At 66.1% G+C, this 20,806-nt stretch overlaps 2 protein-coding genes across 2 annotated transcripts in view; one reads left to right on the top strand and one right to left on the bottom strand.

Annotated features, from left to right (window-relative positions):
• MROH1 (maestro heat like repeat family member 1) overlaps positions 1-576 on the top strand; it is a 49,928-nt gene extending 49,352 nt beyond the window's left edge. Inside the window, exon 42 of the mRNA XM_054167215.1 lies at positions 482-576. Within this exon, the coding sequence (XP_054023190.1) occupies positions 482-567 (86 nt within the window). The 3' untranslated portion in view covers positions 568-576. The remainder of the gene's footprint in view (positions 1-481) is intronic.
• Positions 577-2,704: 2,128 nt separating this feature from the next.
• BOP1 (BOP1 ribosomal biogenesis factor) overlaps positions 2,705-20,806 on the bottom strand; it is a 50,836-nt gene continuing 32,734 nt past the window's right edge. Inside the window, exons 4-16 of the mRNA XM_054167499.1 lie at positions 13,738-13,892; positions 13,448-13,565; positions 12,232-12,333; positions 11,567-11,779; positions 10,554-10,715; positions 9,599-9,679; positions 8,701-8,770; positions 7,360-7,492; positions 6,701-6,881; positions 4,592-4,880; positions 4,164-4,248; positions 3,015-3,122; positions 2,705-2,864 (exon numbers count right to left, since the gene is read on the bottom strand). Of these exons, the coding sequence (XP_054023474.1) occupies positions 2,711-2,864; positions 3,015-3,122; positions 4,164-4,248; positions 4,592-4,880; positions 6,701-6,881; positions 7,360-7,492; positions 8,701-8,770; positions 9,599-9,679; positions 10,554-10,715; positions 11,567-11,779; positions 12,232-12,333; positions 13,448-13,565; positions 13,738-13,892 (1,851 nt within the window). The 3' untranslated portion in view covers positions 2,705-2,710. The remainder of the gene's footprint in view (positions 2,865-3,014; positions 3,123-4,163; positions 4,249-4,591; positions 4,881-6,700; positions 6,882-7,359; positions 7,493-8,700; positions 8,771-9,598; positions 9,680-10,553; positions 10,716-11,566; positions 11,780-12,231; positions 12,334-13,447; positions 13,566-13,737; positions 13,893-20,806) is intronic.

Genomic DNA, 20,806 nt, shown 5'->3' with positions numbered 1-20,806 from the left:
CGGTGCAGGGAGGGGGGCTTGGCCCGGGCAGCGTCTGCGGGGCCCCCCCTGGGGCTCGGCTCCTGGAGCAGCTCCTGCTGCCAGCCCCCCCCTGCTGGGGCCCTGCTCGGCGCAGGGATGGGGCAGGAGGAACCTCCCCGGCTCCGGAGCTGGGCCACAGGGAGGCCTCCTGCTTCTCCCGGCCCTGGCAGCTGAGTGCCCCCAGCTCAGGAGCCCTTCCGGTCCCTGCGCGGGGGCAGGGGTCCAGCACGCTGCTGCCACGTCCTCTGGCTGCAGGGCTGGGGCTCCCTGGGGGGCTGAGGAGGCTTCTGGGTGCCTGTGGGCCAGGGGCTGGGGCTGCAGAGGGCACTCAGCATCCCTGGCACTGGCATCTTCCTTCAGCCGTGGCGGTGGCTTCACCCCAGGCACGCTCCCAGCGTGGTGCGGGGGGGGGGGCAGGGGCCTGCACCCCTCCCTAAGCTGTCTCCTGGTCTCCTTGCAGCCCTGAACCTGCTGCTGAAGGATCCTGTCCCTGCCGTGCGTGTGAAGGTGGCAGAGACCCTGGGGCGCCTCGTCAGGGTCCTCTGAGCCTGGGGGCACCTCCCGGGCACCCCGGCTGCACCCCAGCCCCCCCACAGCAATAGTTGGGTTGGCTCCTCCCCATGGGCACTGCCACCACGTCTTCCACCACCGAGCATGCCCCTGGGGGCTGGCTCTTCCGCCCCCCCGCAGCTCCAGCACCTTGCTCTGCGCCCAGCAGCTCCCCTGGGCCGCGGGTGGCCAGAGGGGGCCGCGGCGGTGGCCGCGTGGCCCCAGCTCTGCAGCTGCTGGTTGACTTCCGGGGCCTGGGCAAGGCAGGCTGGACCTTGGTGGCAGCAGCTGGAGATGGGGGGGCTGCAGCCATGGAGCCTGAGACCCCCCCCCAAGCCCTGAGTGCTCCCAGCCCCTTGTCCCACCCTGCTGCTGCTGCTGCCTGCTGCTGAATGTGGGGTCCTGGTACCCCCCCAGGGCTCTGTTGCACCCCCCCAGGGTCAAGTCACCCCCACCCTGGGGTCCTATTCCCACTCTCCCCCAGCGTCTTGTCTGTCCCCCCCCTCCCCAGAGTCTCATAGCCCCCCCAGGCCTTTGTCACCTCTCTCCTGGGGTCCTATTTCTCCCCTCAGGTCCTCTCACACCCCAGAGCTGTGTCACCCTTCTCAGAGTCCTGTCACCCCCCCCAGCCCCCAAGTGTTCAGTCACACTCCAGAGCTCTGTCCCTCTCCCCACCCCAGGGCTTTGTCACCTCCCTCCTGGGCTCTTGCTGCCCACCCCCAGGTCTCTGTCACCCTCCCCAGAGTCCTGTTGCATCCCCCCCATCCCCCAGGGCTTCCTCCTCTCCTTCCTGGGCTCCTGTCCCCTCCAGAGTACTGTCACCCCCACTCTGAGGGCCTGGTCCCCCCCCTGGGCTTTCTCACTTCCCTCCTGGAGTCCTGTTGCCCCCACCCAGGTTCTTGTCCCTCCCTCCCTGGGGTCCTGCCACCCCCACCCCAGACCTCTGTCCCCAGAGTCCTGTGCTGCCCCTTCCCCAGGGTCCTGCCACAGCCCCTGCTGAGCTCTGCCACCCTCCCAGGGGTGCTGTCCCCTCCAGGGCTCTGTCCTGCCCGCCCTGGGTGCTGTCCCCCCCCGGCTTTGTGTCCCCCACTGCCCCCCCTGTACATAAAAGTATTTTTAAATAAAGCCCCCCCGGTGCCTCCTGCCTGGGGGAGAGGATTGGGACCCCCCCAGGGCGCTCTCAGCTGAGCTGGGGGGGCACAGGGGCTGGCTGGACCCCAGGAGCACTCGGGAAGAAGGTTCTGGGTCCTGCCCCACCTTGAGGCAGCTCAACCTCAGCCCTGCTGCCACTCCTGGAGGGGCCCAGAGGTGGTTCTGCCCCCCCTGAGGGGCCCTGGTGGTGCTCAAGTTCCTTCCCCCCAGCTCCTGCTCCCTGCCTTCTGGCCCTGCTCTGCTCAACTCCAACCTCTGCTTGGCCCAGTTCCTGCTGCTCCCAGAGCCCTGCCTGTGATGGGGGTGATCTGGGGGGGGGGTTGCTGCCTCTCTGGGGTCTTCCTCCCCACCCAGAGGATCTGTGGGATGGCACTGGGCCCACAGGGCAGCTGGCCCCACTCTGCTGACCGCTCAGAGCCAGCAGCAGGGTTCAGAGTGAACCAGATGCAGGACAGGTCCTGGGGAGGGTGGAGAGGCCACTGGTGGGGCAGGAGGGATCCTTGGTGCCAGCTGGGCCCTTTCCTGGCTGGATCCTGTGGTTGTCCTGGCCCAGGGCTGGAGGTGGCACACGGGCAAGAAGAGACCCTGAGGAGGGCTGAGGTCAACTCTCCTCTGCCACCCCTCCATCCCACCACCCTGCCTGTGTCACACCACCCTTCTCTCCACCTGGGCTGCTCCTGGGGAGGGATGGAGATGCCTCACCCAGGAGAAGGGTCTGGAGAACTTGTGAGGAGCAGCTGAAGGACCTGGGCTTGTTGAGGCTGGAGCCAAGGAGGTCCCAGGGAAGCCCCAGGGGGCTGCAGCCCTGCCAGGAGCTCCACACATCCCAGCCAGGCACGGAGCACACCAAGGAGCCAGGGCTGTACCCAAAGGCATTTAATGAGCAAGGCCCCAAAGTCTGCTTGCAGGAGCAAAGTTCTCAGCAGGGTTTGGAGGCCTCAGGCCCATGGGGGGCTGGGGGGAGGCTGGGGGTGGCGCCAGGCAGCGGCTAGGTGTAGAGCCGGACGGTGCCGTCGGCACCAGAGGAGAAGACCCAGGGCTGGGTGGGGTGGAAGAGGACGTCGAGGACGCCCAGGTCCATGGTGAGGACGTGGCCCTTCAGCACCTTGACAGGCACCAGCAGGGGGTTCTGCAGGAGGTCGCTGTGGAGGAGGAGCAAGGTCAGCGTGGGGCTGGCTCCCTCCCTCCCTCCCGCCTCCCCCGGGGCCGCCCCACAGCAGCTGCGTCCCCAGCAGCAGCTGCAAGGCTCTGCAGCTGTGCCCCGAGCCCGGCCGGCTCCTGAGGACACCTACTTGTAGACCATGCCGTGGCAGACGATGACCGAGCCGTCGTCGGAGCCCGAGGCGAAGAGAGGATACCGGCGGTGGAAGGCGACGCTGCGCAGCGCCCTCTTGTGGTGCCTGCGGAGACCAGGGGGGCGCGGGGTGGCTTGGGCTGGGAAAGGGCTTCAGGGGCATCCAGCCCAACCAGGACCCAGCCAGGAGCCCACCCTGCTAAGGCTGCTGCTAAGCCATGGCCCTCAGCACCACAGCTGGGAAACCCCTCCAGGGATGGGGACTCCAGCACTGCCCTGGGCAGCCTGGGCCAGGCCTGCTCAAGCCTCAAGGGGCAGAAATTCTTCCTCATGGCCAACCTCAACCTCCCCTGGGGCAACCTGAGGCTGCTTCCTCTTGGCCCAATGCTTGGCACAAGAGCTCTCAGCCCCCCCTGGCTGCAGCCTCCTCTCAGGGGCTTGCAGAGAGCCACAAGGTCTCCCCCAGCCTCCTTTGCTGCAGGCTCCACACCCCCAGCTCCCTCAGCTGCTCCTCACAAGTTCCCCAGACCCTTCCCCAGCTCCCTTGCCCTTCTCTGGACACCTCCAGCCCCTCAAGGTCCTTCTTGGAGTCAGGGGCCCAAAGCTGAGCCCAGCACTCCAGGGGTGGCCTCCCCAGTGTCCCCAGTCCAGGGGCACCACCCCTGCCCTGCTCCTGCTGCCCAGCCTGGGGCTGCTCCAGGCCAGCTGCTGGTGGCCTTCTTGGCCTCCTGGGCACTCTCTGGCTCCTCTGCACAGTGGACACCTTCTGGATGTTCTGTCCCTATCCCAGCCCTTGGCTTGGGTCTGACCAAGACCCCAGTCTCCACTGTGACCCACCATGTCCTCTCTAACTGGGACAAACTGGGACATGCTGTGGGCAGCTCAAACCAGCCCAGCACCAACCACCACAGAGGCTTTGGCCCAGCTGAGCCCCGGGAGGTCACCACTGCCCACCCCACAAGTGGCAGCCAGGAGACACCAATGCTCTGGGCAGAGGTGGCTGCTCTTGGAACGGTCCCACAAGGCTCCATCCCAGTTCCAGCTCCCAGGAGAGGGAACAGGCCTGGAAAGAGGCCCTGGGGGCCTTGGTGGGGCTGGAGAAGGTTCATGGGGTTCTTCCAAGGGCAGTCCCAGCCCCAGGCCTCACCGCAGCAGCTGGTAGGGTCTGGTGGAGAGGTCCAGGTCGAACCAGGCCAGCTTGCTGTCATAGCTGCCACAGATGATGTTGTCACCTGGGAGAAGGAACTGGGAGTTACTGGGATCACCAGAGGCAACAGAAGCCTGGCAAGGTAGGGGCTGGAAGGGACCTCTGGAGACCATCCAGTCCAGAGGGCATGGTTGAGGGCCCATAACCTCCCTTCATCCAGCTCACTGATGAAGATGTTGGCCAGGACTGAGCCCAGGACTGACCCCTGAGCTCCAAGCCTCCAACTAGACCCTGCCCCACGGATCACAGCCCTCTGGGCTCCATCCTTCGCCATCGCTCCTGCCCCTCCAGAGCTGCCCGGGGTGCTCCACCTCAGCTTAGGAAGACACCGAGGTTCTCCTTGAGGCTCCCACAAGCCCTCCACTCACCTCCAGGGTGGATGGCCATGCTGGACACCCACTTGCAGTTGGTCATCAGCTTCTTGGTGAGCTCCTGCTTGAGGAGGTTGTAGACGCGGACGTAGCGCTGGGTGGCCACGAAGAAGTAGGGCCTGGTGGGGTGGAAGAGGACGGCCTGCACCAGCCCCTTGCTCCTGCGGAAGGGGCTCTGGCTCCAGCGCTTGCTGCTCTGGTGGATCAGCACCTGCATGCTGCTGTTGTCCGACACCACGCTGGCCAGGTAGTCCCCCTTGCCGTGCCACGTCACCTGCTTCACCGCCTGCCGCCACCAGGGCACAGCCCAGGGTCACAGGCAGCACCGCCACCGGCCCAGGGGTCAACTGCCACCCCACGGAGCCACTGCCACCCCATGGAGCCACTGCCACCCCATGCAGCCCATCGCCACCCCACGGAGCCACTGCCACCCCACGGAGCCACTGCCACCCCATGCAGCCCATCGCCACCCCACGGAGCCACTGCCACCCCACAGAGCCACTGCCACCCCATGCAGCCCATCGCCACCCCACGGAGCCACTGCCACCCCATGGAGCCACTGCCACCCCATGCAGCCCATCGCCACCCCACGGAGCCACTGCCACCCCACGGAGCCACTGCCACCCCATGGAGCCACTGCCACCCCACGGAGCCACTGCCACCCCATGGAGCCACTGCCACCCCATGCAGCCCATCGCCACCCCACGGAGCCACTGCCACCCCACGGAGCCACTGCCACCCCATGCAGCCCATCGCCACCCCACGGAGCCACTGCCACCCTATGCAGCCCATCACCACCCCCACAGAGCCGCTGTCACCCCACGGAGCCACTGCCCCCCCATGCAGCCCATCGCCACCCCATGCAGCCCGTCACCACCCCATGCAGCCCGTCACCACCCCATGCAGCCCGTCACCACCCCATGCAGCCTGTCACCACCCCATGCAGCCCGTCACCACCCCATGGAGCCACTGCCACCCCATGCAGCCTGTCACCACCCCATGCAGCCTGTCACCACCCCAGGGAGTCACTGCCACCCTATGCAGCCCATCACTACCCCATGGAGCCCATCACCACCCCATGGAGCCACTGCCACCCCATGCAGCCCGTCACCACCCCATGCAGCCCGTCACCACCCCATGCAGCCTGTCACCACCCCATGCAGCCCGTCACCACCCCATGCAGCCTGTCACCACCCCATGGAGCCACTGCCACCCCATGCAGCCTGTCACCACCCCATGGAGCCACTGCCACCCCATGCAGCCCGTCACCACCCCATGCAGCCCGTCACCACCCCATGCAGCCCGTCACCACCCCATGGAGCCACTGCCACCCCATGCAGCCTGTCACCACCCCATGCAGCCTGTCACCACCCCATGGAGCCACTGCCACCCCATGCAGCCCGTCACCACCCCATGCAGCCTGTCACCACCCCATGGAGCCACTGCCACCCCATGCAGCCCGTCACCACCCCATGCAGCCTGTCACCACCCCAGGGAGTCACTGCCACCCCATGCAGCCCGTCACCACCCCATGCAGCCCGTCACCACCCCATGCAGCCTGTCACCACCCCAGGGAGTCACTGCCACCCCATGCAGCCCGTCACCACCCCATGCAGCCCGTCACCACCCTATGCAGCCCATCACCACCCCATGCAGCCCGTCACCACCCCATGCAGCCCGTCACCACCCCATGCAGCCCGTCACCACCTCATGCAGCCCGTCACCACCCCATGCAGCCCATCACCACCCCATGCAGCCCGTCACCACCCCATGCAGCCCGTCACCACCCCATGCAGCCTGTCACCACCCCATGCAGCCTGTCACCACCCCATGCAGCCCGTCACCACCCCATGCAGCCCGTCACCACCTCATGCAGCCCGTCACCACCCCATGCAGCCCATCACCACCCCATGCAGCCCGTCACCACCCCAGGGAGTCACTGACCACTCCAGGGAATCAGCCACCGGCCTAAGCAGCCAACCATCAATCCCTGGATCATCCATCATCCCTTCAAGTCACCCACCTCAGGGACTCAACCCCACCCCCTGGAGTCAGCCCGCAGCCCCCCGCCACCCAAGGCGGCCGCCGGGCGCGCTGCCCGCGCACCTTGCTGTGCTGGATCAGCAGGCGGATCCCTCTGCCGCGCTGCTCGGCGCTGGCTGTGGCCCACCGCACCGGCTGGACGCGCTCCTCCTCCGGCGCCACGTAGGACTCCAGCAGCTGGTCGGTGGCTCCATGGAGCAGCTTGTCCCCCAGGCAGGGGTTCACCAGCAGCACCGACTGCTCCCTGCACCCAGACAAGAGGATGGCTCAGGGCCGCCGCCCGGCAGGAGACACCCCATGGGACGGCCCCAGCGCAGGGCCGGGGCGCTGGGGAGAGCCGTGGGGGATGTTGTGAGGGACACGTGAGGAGAGCGAGAGCCCCCAGGAATGAAGGACATCACAAGGAGAATGAGGAGCAACGTGACAGGAGTGAGGGTCACCAGAAGAGCGAGGGCCGGCGGATGGAAAAGGAGCACCACCGTGAGAAGAGTGAGGGCCACCACGAGGAGAGGGAGAGCCACCGTGGTGTCACAGGAACGAGGGCCATCACAGGAAGCAGGAGGCTGGGTGATGGCAGCAGAGGTGGCTTTGCTCTGTGGTCACCCTCACTGCTGAGGTGCCCACAAGCTGAGGTGCTCCTTGGAGCCTGGAGAGGCTCTGGGAGAGGACCTCCAGCAGCTGCTGCAGCTGAAGGAGGCGGGAGGTGGGAGTGGGACACTCACACGCCAATGGCCACCAGGCAGATGGTGGGGTTGGGGTTCCAGGCCACGCTCTTCACCACGCCCCCCACGGGCAGGGTCTTCATGCAGCGAGCTGTGCACACCTCCCAGAACCTCACCGTGCCGTCATCGGAGCCTGTGGGACAGCGGGGGGTGGGACAGGCCCAGGGACAGCCCCTGCCAGGGGGCACTGCCCCGGGGATGGCATGGCCCAGCTCTGCTTCTCGGGGCATGAGGAGGCTTGGAAGAGGCCTCCAAGCTCATGGAGTCCAACCATCAGCCCAAGGCACCACCAAACCATGGCCCTCAGCACCACATCTCCACAGCTTGGAAACCCCTTCAGGGATGGACTGGGCTGGGCTGAGCTGTGCTGTGCTGAGCTGAGCTGGACTGGGCTGAGCTGAGCTGGACTGGGCTGAGCTGAGCTGGACTGGGCTGTGCTAGAGCTGGGCTGAGCTGAGCTGGACTGGGCTGAGCTGGACTGGGCTGAGCTGAGCTGGACAGGGCTGTGCTAGAGCTGGGCTGAGCTGGACTGGGCTGAGCTGAGCTGGACAGGGCTGTGCTAGAGCTGGGCTGAGCTGAGCTGGACTGGGCTGGGCTGGGCTGGGCTGGACTGGGCTGGGCTGGACTGGGCTGAGCTGAGTTGGACTGGGCTGTGCTAGAGCTGGGCTGAGCTGAGCTGGACTGGGCTGTGCTAGGCTGGGCTGAGCTGAGCTGGACTGGGCTGGGCTGGGCTGGGCTGGACTGGGCTGAGCTGAGCTGGACTGGGCTGTGCTAGAGCTGGGCTGAGCTGAGCTGAGCTGGACTGGGCTGGGCTGGACTGGGCTGGGCTGAGCTGAGCTGGACTGGGCTGTGCTAGGCTGGGCTGAGCTGAGCTGGACTGGGCTGTGCTAGGCTGGGCTGAGCTGAGCTGGACTGGGCTGTGCTAGAGCTGGGCCAGGGGCAGCAGGTAGCCGTGGCTGGGGCCCTGGGGTGCTGTTTTCCTCTCCCCTCCCCCCTTCCTTTTCCCAGTCTGTTATTTTTAGGCCCTGAGCTCAGCCACGTTCCCAGCCTGCAGCCAGGAATTCCAGCAGCCAGGAATTCCACAGTCAAGCAAGCTGGGAGCTGGCAGCTGGGAAGGGCTAAAAACAGCAACTCTGCATCCCTGGAATTCCCAGATGCTCCTGAGAGCCAGGCTCTGCCCAGCCTCCTGGCAGATCCCTGGATCCTAACAGATCCCCAATCCCAGCAGTTCCCTGGATTCCAGGAATCCCCAACCCCCAGCAGCCCCCCAATCCCAGCAGCTCCCAGTGCATCCTCTGGGCTGTCCCAGCCTGGGAAGGGCCCTGGGCACTGGCTCCTCACCTGACACCAGCCACTGGCCACTGGGAGAGACGCTGAGGCACCGGACCAGGCTGGTGTGGCCTCGGTAGATCTGGGGAGGGGGACAAAAGGTGGTGAGGCCACCAGGAAGCCCAGAAAATCCTTCCTGAGGACCTCCCTGAGCCACCAGGTTGGGCAAGGAGAGAGAGGAGACCTGGGCTCATTGGGTGGAGGAATGGAGAGGCCTGAGAGCCACCAGCTCCTGTGTGGAGTCACGGATGGGCTGGGCCAGGCGAGACCTCTGAGCTCCTGGAGTCCACCCAGTGAGCCAGCACTGCCAGGGCACCCCCAACCCACGGCCCTCACACTGCCAGGGCACCCCCAACCCACGGCCCTCACACTGCCAGGGCACCCCCAACCCACGGCCCTCAGCACCACAGCTCCATGGCCTGGAAACCCCTCCAGGGATGAGGACTCCAGCACTGCCCTGGGCAGCCTGGGCCAGGCCTGCTCAAGCCTCAGGGGGCAGGAATTGCTCCTCATGGCCAACCTCAACCTCCCCTGGGGCAACCTGAGGCTGCTTCCTCTTGGCACAAGAGCTCTCAGCCCCAGCTGGCTGCAGTCTCCTCAGGGACTTGCAGAGAGCCACAAGGTCTCCCCTCAGCCTCCTTTGCTGCAGGCTCAGCACCCCTAGGTCCCTCAGCTGCTCCTCACAAGTTCTCCAGACCCCTCCCCAGCTCCTTTGCCCTCCTCTGGACACCTCCAGCCCTTCAGGGTCCTTCTTGGAGTCTCTCTGCAGCAGGGTGACCAGACCTGCAGGTCCTCCAGGGCAGAGCTTCTCCAAGCAGGCCCAGAGCTGGTCTCACCTGGAGGATCTAGGACACATCCCAGTGCCACCAACATGCCCACCAGCCCCACCATCTCCACACATTCCACTCACCAGTGCCTGGGTGGTGGGGAATGGCTGGAGGTCTCGTGGCTTTGGCAGCTTGGGGATCAGGTCTTCAGGGTCCACATTGACCTGTGAGAAGGAGGTGTTGAGGCCTCATCCAAGCTCAGAAGCTCTGCAGCAAACTGGACTCAAGGTCCACGTTGACTTTCAAGAAGGAGGTGTTGAGATACAACCAGATTCCACCACCCTGGCACCAGTATCCCACAGCCCCAAGTCAGAATGTGACCAACAAGTCCAGGCTTGGAGCTCCCAGCTGGGGGAGACCCACAGGGCAGAGCTCCTGGAAGGAGCCAACAAGTCCAGGCTTGGAGCTCCCAGCTGGGGGAGACCCACAGGGCAGAGCTCCTGGAAGGGGCCAACAAGTCCAGGCTTGGAGCTCCCAGCTGGGGGAGACCCACAGGGCAGAGCTCCTGGAAGGGGCCAACAAGTCCAGGCTTGGAGCTCCCAGCTGGGGGAGACCCACAGGGCAGAGCTCCTGGAAGGGGCCAACAAGTCCAGGCTTGGAGCTCCCAGCTGGGGGAGACCCACAGGGCAGAGCTCCTGGAAGGGGCCAACAAGTCCAGGCTTGGAGCTCCCAGCTGGGGGAGACCCACAGGGCAGAGCTCCTGGAAGGGGCCAACAAGTCCAGGCTTGGAGCTCCCAGCTGGGGGAGACCCACAGGGCAGAGCTCCTGGAAGGGGCCAACAAGTCCAGGCTTGGAGCTCCCAGCTGGGGGAGACCCACAGGGCAGAGCTCCTGGAAGGGGCCAACAAGTCCAGGCTTGGAGCTCCCAGCTGGGGGAGACCCACAGGGCAGAGCTCCTGGAAGCTGTGGTGGCCTCGTCCAAGCTCAGAAGCTGTGCAGGAGCCGGGACCGGCGGGGCAGGTTGATGAGGAACAAGAGGCAGGGGTCCCAGAGGCGCCCAGGCCAGCTGGGGGGTGGGGGGGGGAGGGGCCCGGCTCACCCGCATCTTCCTCTGCCGGGGGCAGAGGTAGAGGTCGAGGCAGCGCTCGAAGCGCTCGTGGATGAAGCGAGGGTAGGCCGGGACCTGCCGCAGGCTGCCGAAGCGCTGCGGCAGGAAGTTCAGCTTCCGCTCCGCCGCCTCCTGCTGCTCCCAGGCCAGCCTCTGCGGGGGGCACACCACACAACGGGGTCACCAGGGCTGCTGGGGCCTCCAGCACCTGCTGGGGCAGCCCAGCCACAACCAGTCTGCGGTGGTTGATGACAGTGAGACACCAAACATCACCCCCGCGCTTGAGGGGCTGGAGCAGCTTTGATCTCCTCTTCCCTGGAGCCATGGGATGGGGTGGGAGGGGGCTCCTGGAGTCCACCCAGTGACCCAGCACTGCCAGGGCACCCCCAAACCATGACCCTCAGCACCACAGCTCCATGGCCTGGAAACTGCTCCAGCCTGGGCCAGGCCTGCTCAAGCCTCAAGGGGCAGAAGTTCTTTCTCATGACCAACCTCAACCTCCCCTGGGGCAACCTGAGGCTGCTTCCTCTTGGCACAGTGCTTGGCACAAGAGCTCTCAGCCCCCCCTGCCTGCAGCCTCCTCTCAGGGGCTTGCAGAGAGCCACAAGGTCTCCCCTCAGCCTCCTTTGCTGCAGGCTCCACACCCCCAGCTTCCTCAGCTGCTCCTCACAAGTTCCCCAGACCCTTCCCCAGCTCCCTTGCCCTTCTCTGGACACTTCCAGCCCCTCAAGGTCCTTCTGGGAGTCAGGGGCCCAAAGCTGAGCCCAGCACTCCAGGGGTGGCCTCCCCAGCCCAGGGGCACCATCCCTGCCCTGCTCCTGCTGCCCAGCCTGGGGCTGCTCCAGGCCAGCTGCTGGTGGCCTTCTTGGCCACCTGGGCACACTACAAGGTCCCATCTCATCTCAGTGTGGGTCCTAGAGTTCCCCCCCCAGCTGAGCAGAGTTCCCCATGGAGCCAGCACCACCAAGCTCCCTGTGTTGGCAGAGGTCTCCTCTGCAGGTCACCTCCTCCTCGCTGAGCAGGTACTCTGGGGGGGGGTTGTAGGACTCCTCATGGCCTGGCAGCTTCATCTTGGGTGCTGGGACATGCATCTTGTGGCGGCCCAGGATGGAGTTGGGATCCTCATGGGCCCACAGGTCATAGTAGGTTGGTGAGTCGTCCTTGGGCTTGCGGGGCTTGATCCAGCCCATCTTGATGGCATGGACCAGCTTGGAGACCTGTGGGGCAAGGAGAGGTCAGGCCCCAGAGGCACAGGAGGCTTGGGGAGAAGGAGATGTGGGAGCGAGGATGCACATGGAAGCTGCTGAGCACAGCTCTGCTGCCTTGGGGTCTGCTGGGGCTGCACTGGGGAACCTGGCACAGGCCTGCACGTGGCCAGGAGCTGCTGCAGCTGCAGGACAGAGCCTGGCACAGGCCTGCACGTGGCCAGGAGCTGCTGCAGCAGGACAGAGCCTGGCACAGGCCTGCACGTGGCCAGGAGGTGCTGCTGCAGCAGGACAGAGCCTGGCACAGGCCTCACGTGGCCAGGAGCTGCTGCAGCTGCAGGACAGAGCCTGGCACAGGCCTGCACGTGGCCAGGAGCTGCTGCAGCAGGACAGAGCCTGGCACAGGCCTCACGTGGCCAGGAGGTGCTGCCAGCCCCTGCCAGGTGCCCGCAGGCCTCTCTCACCTTCTCCTTCTCGACGAGGGAGGGGATGAAGCTCCTCTTGTCGGCGGGGCGGTTGGTCACCGGGTGGATCATCACCTCGTGGCTGAAGAAGTCCACGGCAGGCTGGGGAGACACCAAGGCGCTGCTGTGGCACCCGCACTGCCCACGACTGGCCCGTGGCGCCCCCACAGCCCTGCCCCATGGCACCCCCGCAGCACCCCCACAGCCCTGCCCCACGGCACCCCCGCAGCACCCCCACAGCCCTGCCCCGTGGTGCCCCCACAGCCCTGCCCCACGGCACCCCTGCAGCCCTGCCCCGCAGTGCCCCCACAGCCCTGCCCCGTGGTGCCCCCACAGCCCTGCCCCACGGCACCCCCGCAGCACCCCCACAGCCCTGCCCCGCAGCGCCCCCCACAGCCCTGCCCCACCGCACCCCCGCAGCACCCCCACAGCCCTGCCCCGTGGTGCCCCCACAGCCCTGCCCCACGGCACCCCTGCAGCCCTGCCCCGCAGTGCCCCCACAGCCCTGCTCCGCAGTGCCCCCACAGCCCTGCCCCACGGCACCCCTGCAGCCCTGCCCCGCAGTGCCCCCACAGCCCTGCCCCGCAGTGCCCCCACAGCCCTGCCCCACGGCACCCCTGCAGCCCTGCCCCGCAGTGCCCCCAGAGCCCTGCTCCGCAGTGCCCCCACAGCCCTGCCCCACGGCACCCCTGCAGCCCTGCCCCGCAGTGCCCCCACAGCCCTGCCCCGCAGTGCCCCCACAGCCCTGCCCCACGGCACCCCTGCAGCCCTGCCCCGCAGCACCCCCGCAGCCCTGCCCCACGGCACCCCTGCAGCCCTGCCCCGCGGCACCCCTGCAGCCCTGCCCCACGGCGCCCCCGCAGCCCTGCCCCACGGCACCCCTGCAGCCCTGCCCTGCGGCGCCCCCACAGCCCTGCCCCGCGGCACCCCTGCAGCCCTGCCCCACGGCACCCCTGCAGCCCTGCCCTGCGGCGCCCCCACAGCCCTGCCCCGCGGCACCCCTGCAGCCCTGCCCCACGGCACCCCTGCAGCCCTGCCCTGCGGCGCCCCCACAGCCCTGCCCCACGGCGCCCCCGCAGCCCTGCCCCACGGCACCCCTGCAGCCCTGCCCTGCGGCGCCCCCACAGCCCTGCCCCGCGGCACCCCTGCAGCCCTGCCCCACGGCACCCCTGCAGCCCTGCCCCGCGGCGCCCCCGCAGCCCCGCCCCGGCCCCACCTCGTAGGGGTCGAAGTGGAGGTCTCCGAAGTGCCCCCTCTGGAGGCGCTGGACCAGCTCCACCTGCTCGTCCGTCAGCCTGAGGTCGGCGCCGGTCATCTTGTCCTGCACGGTTCTCCTGCGGGGAGCCCGGCCCGCGGCCGCCCTCACTCCGCAGCCCGAGGGCCGCGCCTGGAGCTCTCCAAGCTCTCTGCAGGCCGCGGGCCGGGGAGATCCAAGCCCTGGCCACGCTCCACACAGCCCCCTTCACACCACCCCACGGCCCGAGGCGCCCTCCCCCAGACGCTCACCAGTAGTCGGGGTTCTCCATCTTCTCCAGGAACATGTCCAGCTCGTCCTTGCTCCTGATGGGTTTGTAGATCTTCTTCCCATCCAGGTCGTAGCCAATGTGAGGGAAGTCCTGGTACCACTCCATGGGGATGTTCCCCACCGTGTTGCGAATGTCCTGCAGGGGACAGGAGAGGAGACAGCTGAGGGGTGGGTTGGACCTGGGCTGGGCTAATGTATCTAGACCAGGCTATGGCCAAGAAAGGTTGGACCAGATGATCCTTGAGGTCCCTTCCAAGCTGGGATTCTGGCATTCCATGACCTCAGGCAGATGTAGGATGTCTACCCCCTGACCAGCTACAGGTTGGACCCTGCTGCTTCCACCTTGTCCATCTACAGGCATGAAGAGCTCGTGGTACAGCTTGGAGTGAGGCTCAGGGGCAGCTTGAAGGTTGAAAGGACCTTCAAAGCTCCTCCAGTCCAAGCCCTGCCCTCAGCAGGGACATCTCCAGCCACAGCAGGTTGCTCACAGCCCCAGTCAAGCTGACCTGGGATGGTCCCAGGGCTGGGCCATCTCCCACCTCTCTGGGCAGCCTGGGCCAGGCTCTCCACACCCTCCCAGTGCAGGATTTCTGCCTCAGCTCCAGGCTCCATCTCCCTCTTCCAGTTCAAACCCAGCACCCCTGGTCCTACCTCACCCCCTTCTGATGAAGGTCCCTCCCCAGCTCTCCTGGAGCCCCCTTTAAATCCTGCAAGGCCACCAGAAGGTCTGGAGCCTCCTCTTCTCCAGGTAGAACAACCCAAACAACTCCCAGCTTGGCCTCACAGCAGAGGGCTTCCAGCCCTTGGATCATCTTTGCGCCTCCTCTGGCCCCACACCACCAGGTCCATGTCCCTCCTGTGCTGAGGACTCCAGAGCGAACCCCAGCACTGCAGGTGGGGTCTCACTGGAGCACAGCAGAGGGGCAGAACCTCAACTTTCTGGCCACCAAACTACCCCAACCCCTCCAAGCAGGAGCTCACCAACCCCCATCTGTGGGCTGCCGACACCCCCTGCCCTGCCCTGCCGCCAGCGTGGGGCTGGAGATGGCTTCACCAGGATGGGGGAGAGCCGGAGGCCAGTGGCCAAGCCCCGAAGCTGCCAGGGGGTGAGGAGGTCACCAGCACAACCTCCCCTGGTGGAGATGCAGCCCCCTGTCCCCACGCTCGGTCACGCAGGTGGCAGCTGGCGGGCCGCTCGTGTCGCCAGCCCCTCCCCAGGGCGCTGTGGAGCGGGCAGGCCGCAGGCTGCGGGCGCCCAGGAGCCGCGGGGCCAAGCCCGGCCCAGCCTGCGGCCAGCAGACAGGAACCTGCCTCACATTTTCCAGCCAGCGGCTGCCAGGGCCCTCCCCGCCCCCAGGCACCAGCACCCGGCCAGCCCTGGCTGCCTGGGCCAGCAGAAGGCAACACCAGCATGGCTCCTCCTGCTCCTCGGCTTCCTCCTGCTCCTCGGCTTCCTCCTGCTCCTCGGCTTCCTCCTGCTCCTCGGCTTCCCCCTGCTCCTTGGCTCCAAGGCCGATGGCGTCTGCACGTGGCCACGAGTCAGAGAATCATCTACCAGGTTGGGTTGGAGGGACCTGCAAAGCTCCTCCAGTCCAAGCCCTGCCCTCAGCAGGGACATCTCCAGCCACAGCAGGTTGCTCACAGCCCCAACCAAGCTGACCTGGGGTGGTTCCAGGGCTGGGCCATCTCCCACCTCCCTGGGCAGCCTGGGCCAGGCTCTCCACGCCCTCCCAGGGCAGGATTTCTGCCTCAGTTCCAGGATCCATCTCCCTCTTCCAGTTCAGACCCAGCAGCCCTGGGCCCACCACAACACCTCCTGATGGAGGTCCCTCCCCAGCTCTCCTGGAGCCTCCTTGAGGTCCTGGAGGGCCACCAAAAGGTCTCCTGGAGCCTCCTCTTTTTCAGGCTGAACAACCCCAACTCTCCCAGCCTGGCCTGAGAGAGGAGCTTCTCCAAGCCCTTGTCCCTGCCATCACAGAGCACTGGGGGGCCTTGGCCAGCTGGGCACATGCTGGCTCCTCTCCAGCTGCTGTCACCAACCCCCCCCATGGCCTTTCCCACTGGGCCCTTTCCAGCCCCTCTGCCCCAAGCCTGGAGCTTTCATGAGGCTGGCCAGGAGCAAGGCTCCTCCAGGCTCTCCTGGCTGCCACCGCATTGTAGACCTCACTGACCTCATCCCCACTTGAGCTGGAGGTGTGAGGGTGACCTGTGCCCCCACACCCTGCAGTCAGGGATCACCTTGTCCCCTGGCACCATCTGGTCTCCATAAACACTTGTGAAGGACACAAAGCCTCCCATGGAAAAGGTCCCTGGAGCTCTGAGGCTCCAGACCAAGAGCTCAGGGGCTTCTAGGACCTTCTGGGAGAGCCCTCCTGCAGCTGCCCAGCTGAGGGTCATGCAGACAGGCAGATGGCCATGGGGATGTCAGCTCTGGAAGCCTCATCCTGTGGCTGGTAGCAGGAAAGACCTTGGCCAAGAGGTCTCCCGGAGCTCTGCTGCTTCCTGCCCCTGGGATGTCCCAGCATGGCCCAAGGAGATGCTGGGGAGATGCCCACCAGCAGTGGTGACACCTGAGTGGTGGTGGCCAGGCAGGAGCTGCTGCCCTGCCTCCATCTGCAAGGAAGCATGGAAGAGTTGGATTGGAAGAGTCCTGTTCCCAGCACTGGGATCCTTGGGCCCTCCCAGCCCCGTTCCCAGCACTGGGGTCCAGTTCCTTTCCCAGTCCAGTTCCCAGCACTGGGATCCACTTCCTTGCCCAGCACTGGGATCCACCTCTCCATCTCTGCCCCCAGAGCATGGGGCAGATTCCTGCTGGCTGGATCCCGTGAAGGCTGCAGCAGCAGCCCCAGCAGCAGCAGCCCCAGCAGCAGCAGCCCCAGCAGCCCCAGCAGCAGCAGCCCCAGCAGCAGCAGCAGCCCCAGCAGCAGCAGCCCCAGCAGCAGCAGCCCCAGCAGCCCCAGCAGCAGCAGCAGCCCCAGCAGCAGCAGCAGCAGCAGCCCCAGCAGCAGCAGCCCCAGCAGCAGCAGCCCCAGCAGCAGCAGCAGCAGCCCCAGCAGCAGCAGCAGCCCCAGCAGCCCCAGCAGCAGCAGCAGCAGCCCAGCAGGGCCCCATCCCAGTCTCCCCAGTTGCCCCCAGGGCTGCTAAGCGCTCTCCTGAGCGGCGCTTGGGGCCGGGGGGGCGGGAGGCCCGGAGCGGAGCCGGGAGCTGCCGTCATGGCTGGAAGTTGTTGTTGGATGGAGCTGGACATTCCTGGCCACACATTCCTGGCAGCTGCAGAAGCTGGAGGAAGGAGCCTTCTCCTGAAAATATCCGCTCCACGTGGAGGACAAAGTGGGGCAGGGCCGGGCCGGCCCCGGCTGGCAGCGGGCAGGGGCCGGGAGGCGCTGCGGAGCCTGCGGCCGCGGCACGGACCCCTCCCGAGCGTGTGCCAGGAGCGGCTAGCACAGCCCAGGCTCAGCTGGGCAGGGCTCGGCACACCCAGTAAGCCCAGTTACACCGGGAGCCAGGCAGTGGGCTGGGGAGGCAGAGAGCTCCCAGCCCCTGGAGTCCAGCACTGCCAGGGCAGCACCACACCACGGCCCTCGGCACCACAGCTGGGAAACCCCCCCAGGGATGGGGACCCCAACACTGCCCTGGGCAGCCTGGGCCAGGCCTGCACAAACCTCAAGGGGCAGAAATTCTTCCTCATGGCCAACTTCAACCTCCCCTGGGGCACCTTGAGGCTGCTTCCTCTCAGCCCAATGCTTGGCTCAAGAGCTCTCAGCCCCAGCTGGCTGCAGCCTCCTCTCAGGGGCTTGCAGAGAGCCACAAGGTCTCCCCTCAGCCTCCTTTGCTGCAGGCTCCACACCCCCAGCTCCCTCAGCTGCTCCTCACAAGTTCTCCAGACCCTTCCCCTTCTTCAGCACTTGGCCTTGGTGAGCCTGGTCCCATTGATCCAGCCAGATTCCTCTGGAGAACCTCAAATCCTTCTGGAGAGCCTTCAAATCCTCCAGCAGGAGCTCCAAATCCTCCAGCAGCCCCTCCAAGCCCTCCAGCAGTTCCACACTTCCTCCAGCTTGGTGCCATCTCCACACCACCCGAGGGTGCCTCAGTCTCCCCAGCCAGACTATGAATTAAGGAGCTGGCCCCAGGGGGTCTGACACGAGTCCCCTCCGTGGACTGGGAAGTGTTTGAGCCTCAGGATCTGCATCCAAGACCAACACCTTCAAGATAAGATTTTGGATCCACCCTGGGTGCAAGGTCCCAGCCCCACACCTTTGGGATGGGATCCTGGAGCCACCCCAGCTGCAGCATCCCAGCCCCACACCTTTGGGATGGGATCCTGGCTGCTCCTGGCCCGCAGGACAGGGACGTGCTCCTCACCAGGAAGGCAGGAGCCCAGGGCCTGCCTCTGGAGAAGGTCCTGGATAGAAGCTGAGGATAGCTCCTCAGTCCAGGAGCTAACCAAAAGCAGCTGCCTGCAGGAGCTGGGGCTTCCAGAGCACACCCACAGCGAGGAGTCGACAGTGCCTTGGCCACCAGAAGCTGCTGCTGAGCTGTGGGAGCACCACACCGACCCCAGGTGACAATCCCGGTGCTGGAGGGGACACAGACCCCCCTGCAGCTGAGAGGACACCTGAGACTTCACCTCAAGTGCAGGTCAACCACTGCCTCTCAGTGCCCTACCAAGAGCAGGTGGTCTGCAAGGCCATGAAGGGGGTGTGCTGGTGGAGCAGGGGGTCCTCAGCAGCTGTCCCCAGGGCTGGAGCTGCTGCTGGGGGGGATTTGTCCCCCAGAACAGTGGGACAGGAGGGGGGGGGGGGCAGGAGCTGAGAGGTCCATGGGTTCCCTGCAGCTATCCTAAACGTGGGGTCCAAGCCCCAGACCTTTGGGATGGTATCTTGGGGCCATGCTGGGTGCAGGGGCCCAGCCCCACACCTCAGGGGACAGGTTACTGGGACCAGTTAGGGCACTGGTTATAGGGACAGGTTACTGGGGCCAGTTACAGGGACAGGCTCTGGGGCCAGGAGCATCTCCCACACGTGTGGGAGGGGAAATCAAAGCCAGTCAAAGCCAATTAAAGCCAACTAATTAAGGCAAATAAGGGTAGCAGGAGTGCAGCACACAGAAGTGTACTGGTGGGCAGCTCCTGAAGGGTTAATTCCTTCTTCTCTGCCCCATTAGCAGCAGCAGAAGGGACTGAGAAGGGGGGGAGGGGGTCTGGAAGGTTTCAAGGAGGTCTCAGGGGGCCTCAGAGGGCCTGGGGGGTCTCAGAAGGTCTGGGGGGGTCCCACCTCTCTATGCCCACTGGGATTGGACCCACCACAGCCTCTGCCACCCTACCCCAGGAGCCCCCCAGGATGCCACCAGGACCCCCCAGCCCGGGCAGACTCTGAAGGGTTAACTGGGGGGGAAGCTCAGGTGGGCAGAGCCTGAGGAGCAGGAGCTGGAGGAGGAGCTGGAGCTGGTTACTGGGACCAGTCATGGGAACAGGTTACTGGGACCAGTTAGAGGGCCCAGTGATGGGGCCCAGTGACAGGGACAGGTTATAGAGAACAGTTACTGGGACAGGTTATTGGTTACAGGGAGCAGAAGCTCCCCCCAGGAGCCCCCAGTCTGGGCAGACCCTGAAGGGTTAACTGGGGGGGGGAAGCTCAGGTGGGCAGAGCCTGAGGAGCAGCAGCTGGAGGAGGAGCTGGAGCCGGTTATGGGGACCGGTTATGGGGACCAGGAGCCCCCCAGGACCCCCCAGTCTGGGCAGAGCCCTGAAGGGTTAACCGGGGGGGAGCTCAGGTGGGCAGAGCCTGAGGAGCAGGAGCTGGAGGAGGAGCTGGAGCTGCTGCTGCTCCTCAGCCCCAAGCCTGCTCCTATAAAAATTCCCGCTGGCTCCTGCCCGGCTCCTTCCCAGCCTTGGGATGTGGGGGGAGAGGAACCCACCAGCCCTGCCCACCACCACCGGCACCCCCTGAGCCTTCGGACCCGGGAGCCAGCGCCGCAGCACCTCCCCGCTGGAGCCGGAGGTGAGCTGCGGCTGCCCGGATCACAGGGAACCCAAACTCCAGCACCTCCCCGCTGGAGCCGGAGGTGAGCTGCGGCTGCCCGGATCACAGGGAACCCAAACTCCAGCACCTCCCCGCTGGAGCCGGAGGTGAGCTGCGGCTGCCCGGATCACAGGGAACCCAAACTCCAGCACCTCCCCGCTGGAGCCGGAGGTGAGCTGCGGCTGCCCGGATCACAGGGAACCCAAACTCCAGCACCTCCCCGCTGGAGCCGGAGGTGAGCTGCGGCTGCCCGGATCACAGGGAACCCAAACTCCAGCACCTCCCCGCTGGAGCCGGAGGTGAGCTGCGGCTGCCCGGATCACAGGGAACCCAAACTCCAGCACCTCCCCGCTGGAGCCGGAGGTGAGCTGCGGCTGCCCGGATCACAGGCACCCACCCTGGGACGTCTCCCAGTTGGAGCTCAATACCAGTTGGGACTCTGTGGACCGCAGGGAGCCACCACTGCAACACCTCCCAGCTGCAGCTCCCCAAGCCACAGGGATCCATCAGTGGGACATCTCCCAGTCAGACCCCAGTGCTAGCTGGCACTCTCCTGACCACAAGGACCCACTGCTGCAACACCTCCCAGCTGGAGCTCGACACCGGCACCACAGGGACCCACCACTGGGACACCTCTCAGTTGGAGCCTGAGGTGAGACAGGGGGCCCCCAGACCACAGGGATCCATCACCACAGAACTCCCAGTCAGGGCTTCCTGGATCCCAACTAGGGAAGCAGCATGAGCACCTGGAGCTGAGGAGGAGGTCAGCAGAGGAAGAGGAGGTCAGCAGGAGCAGGTGGAGGTCGGAAGAGGAGGTCAGCAAGAGCAAAGGAGGTTGGTAGAAAAGGAGGAGGAGGAGAAGGAGGAGGAGGTTGGCAAGAGTGAGAAGGTTGGTAGGAGAGGAGAAGGAGGAGGAGGAAGAGGAGGTTGGCAAGAGCAAGGAGGAGGTCGGCAGAGCAGGAGAAGGTCGGCAAGAGCAAGGAGGTCAGCAGAGGAGATCGGCAAGAGCAAGGTTGGAAGAGGAGGAGGG

The sequence above is a fragment of the Dryobates pubescens genome, chromosome 14 (genome assembly GCF_014839835.1).
Source record: "Dryobates pubescens isolate bDryPub1 chromosome 14, bDryPub1.pri, whole genome shotgun sequence".
Lineage (NCBI taxonomy): Eukaryota > Metazoa > Chordata > Aves > Piciformes > Picidae > Dryobates > Dryobates pubescens.
The sequence above is the reverse complement of the archived record's forward strand: the minus strand, read 5'-3'. Positions and strand labels throughout refer to the sequence as shown.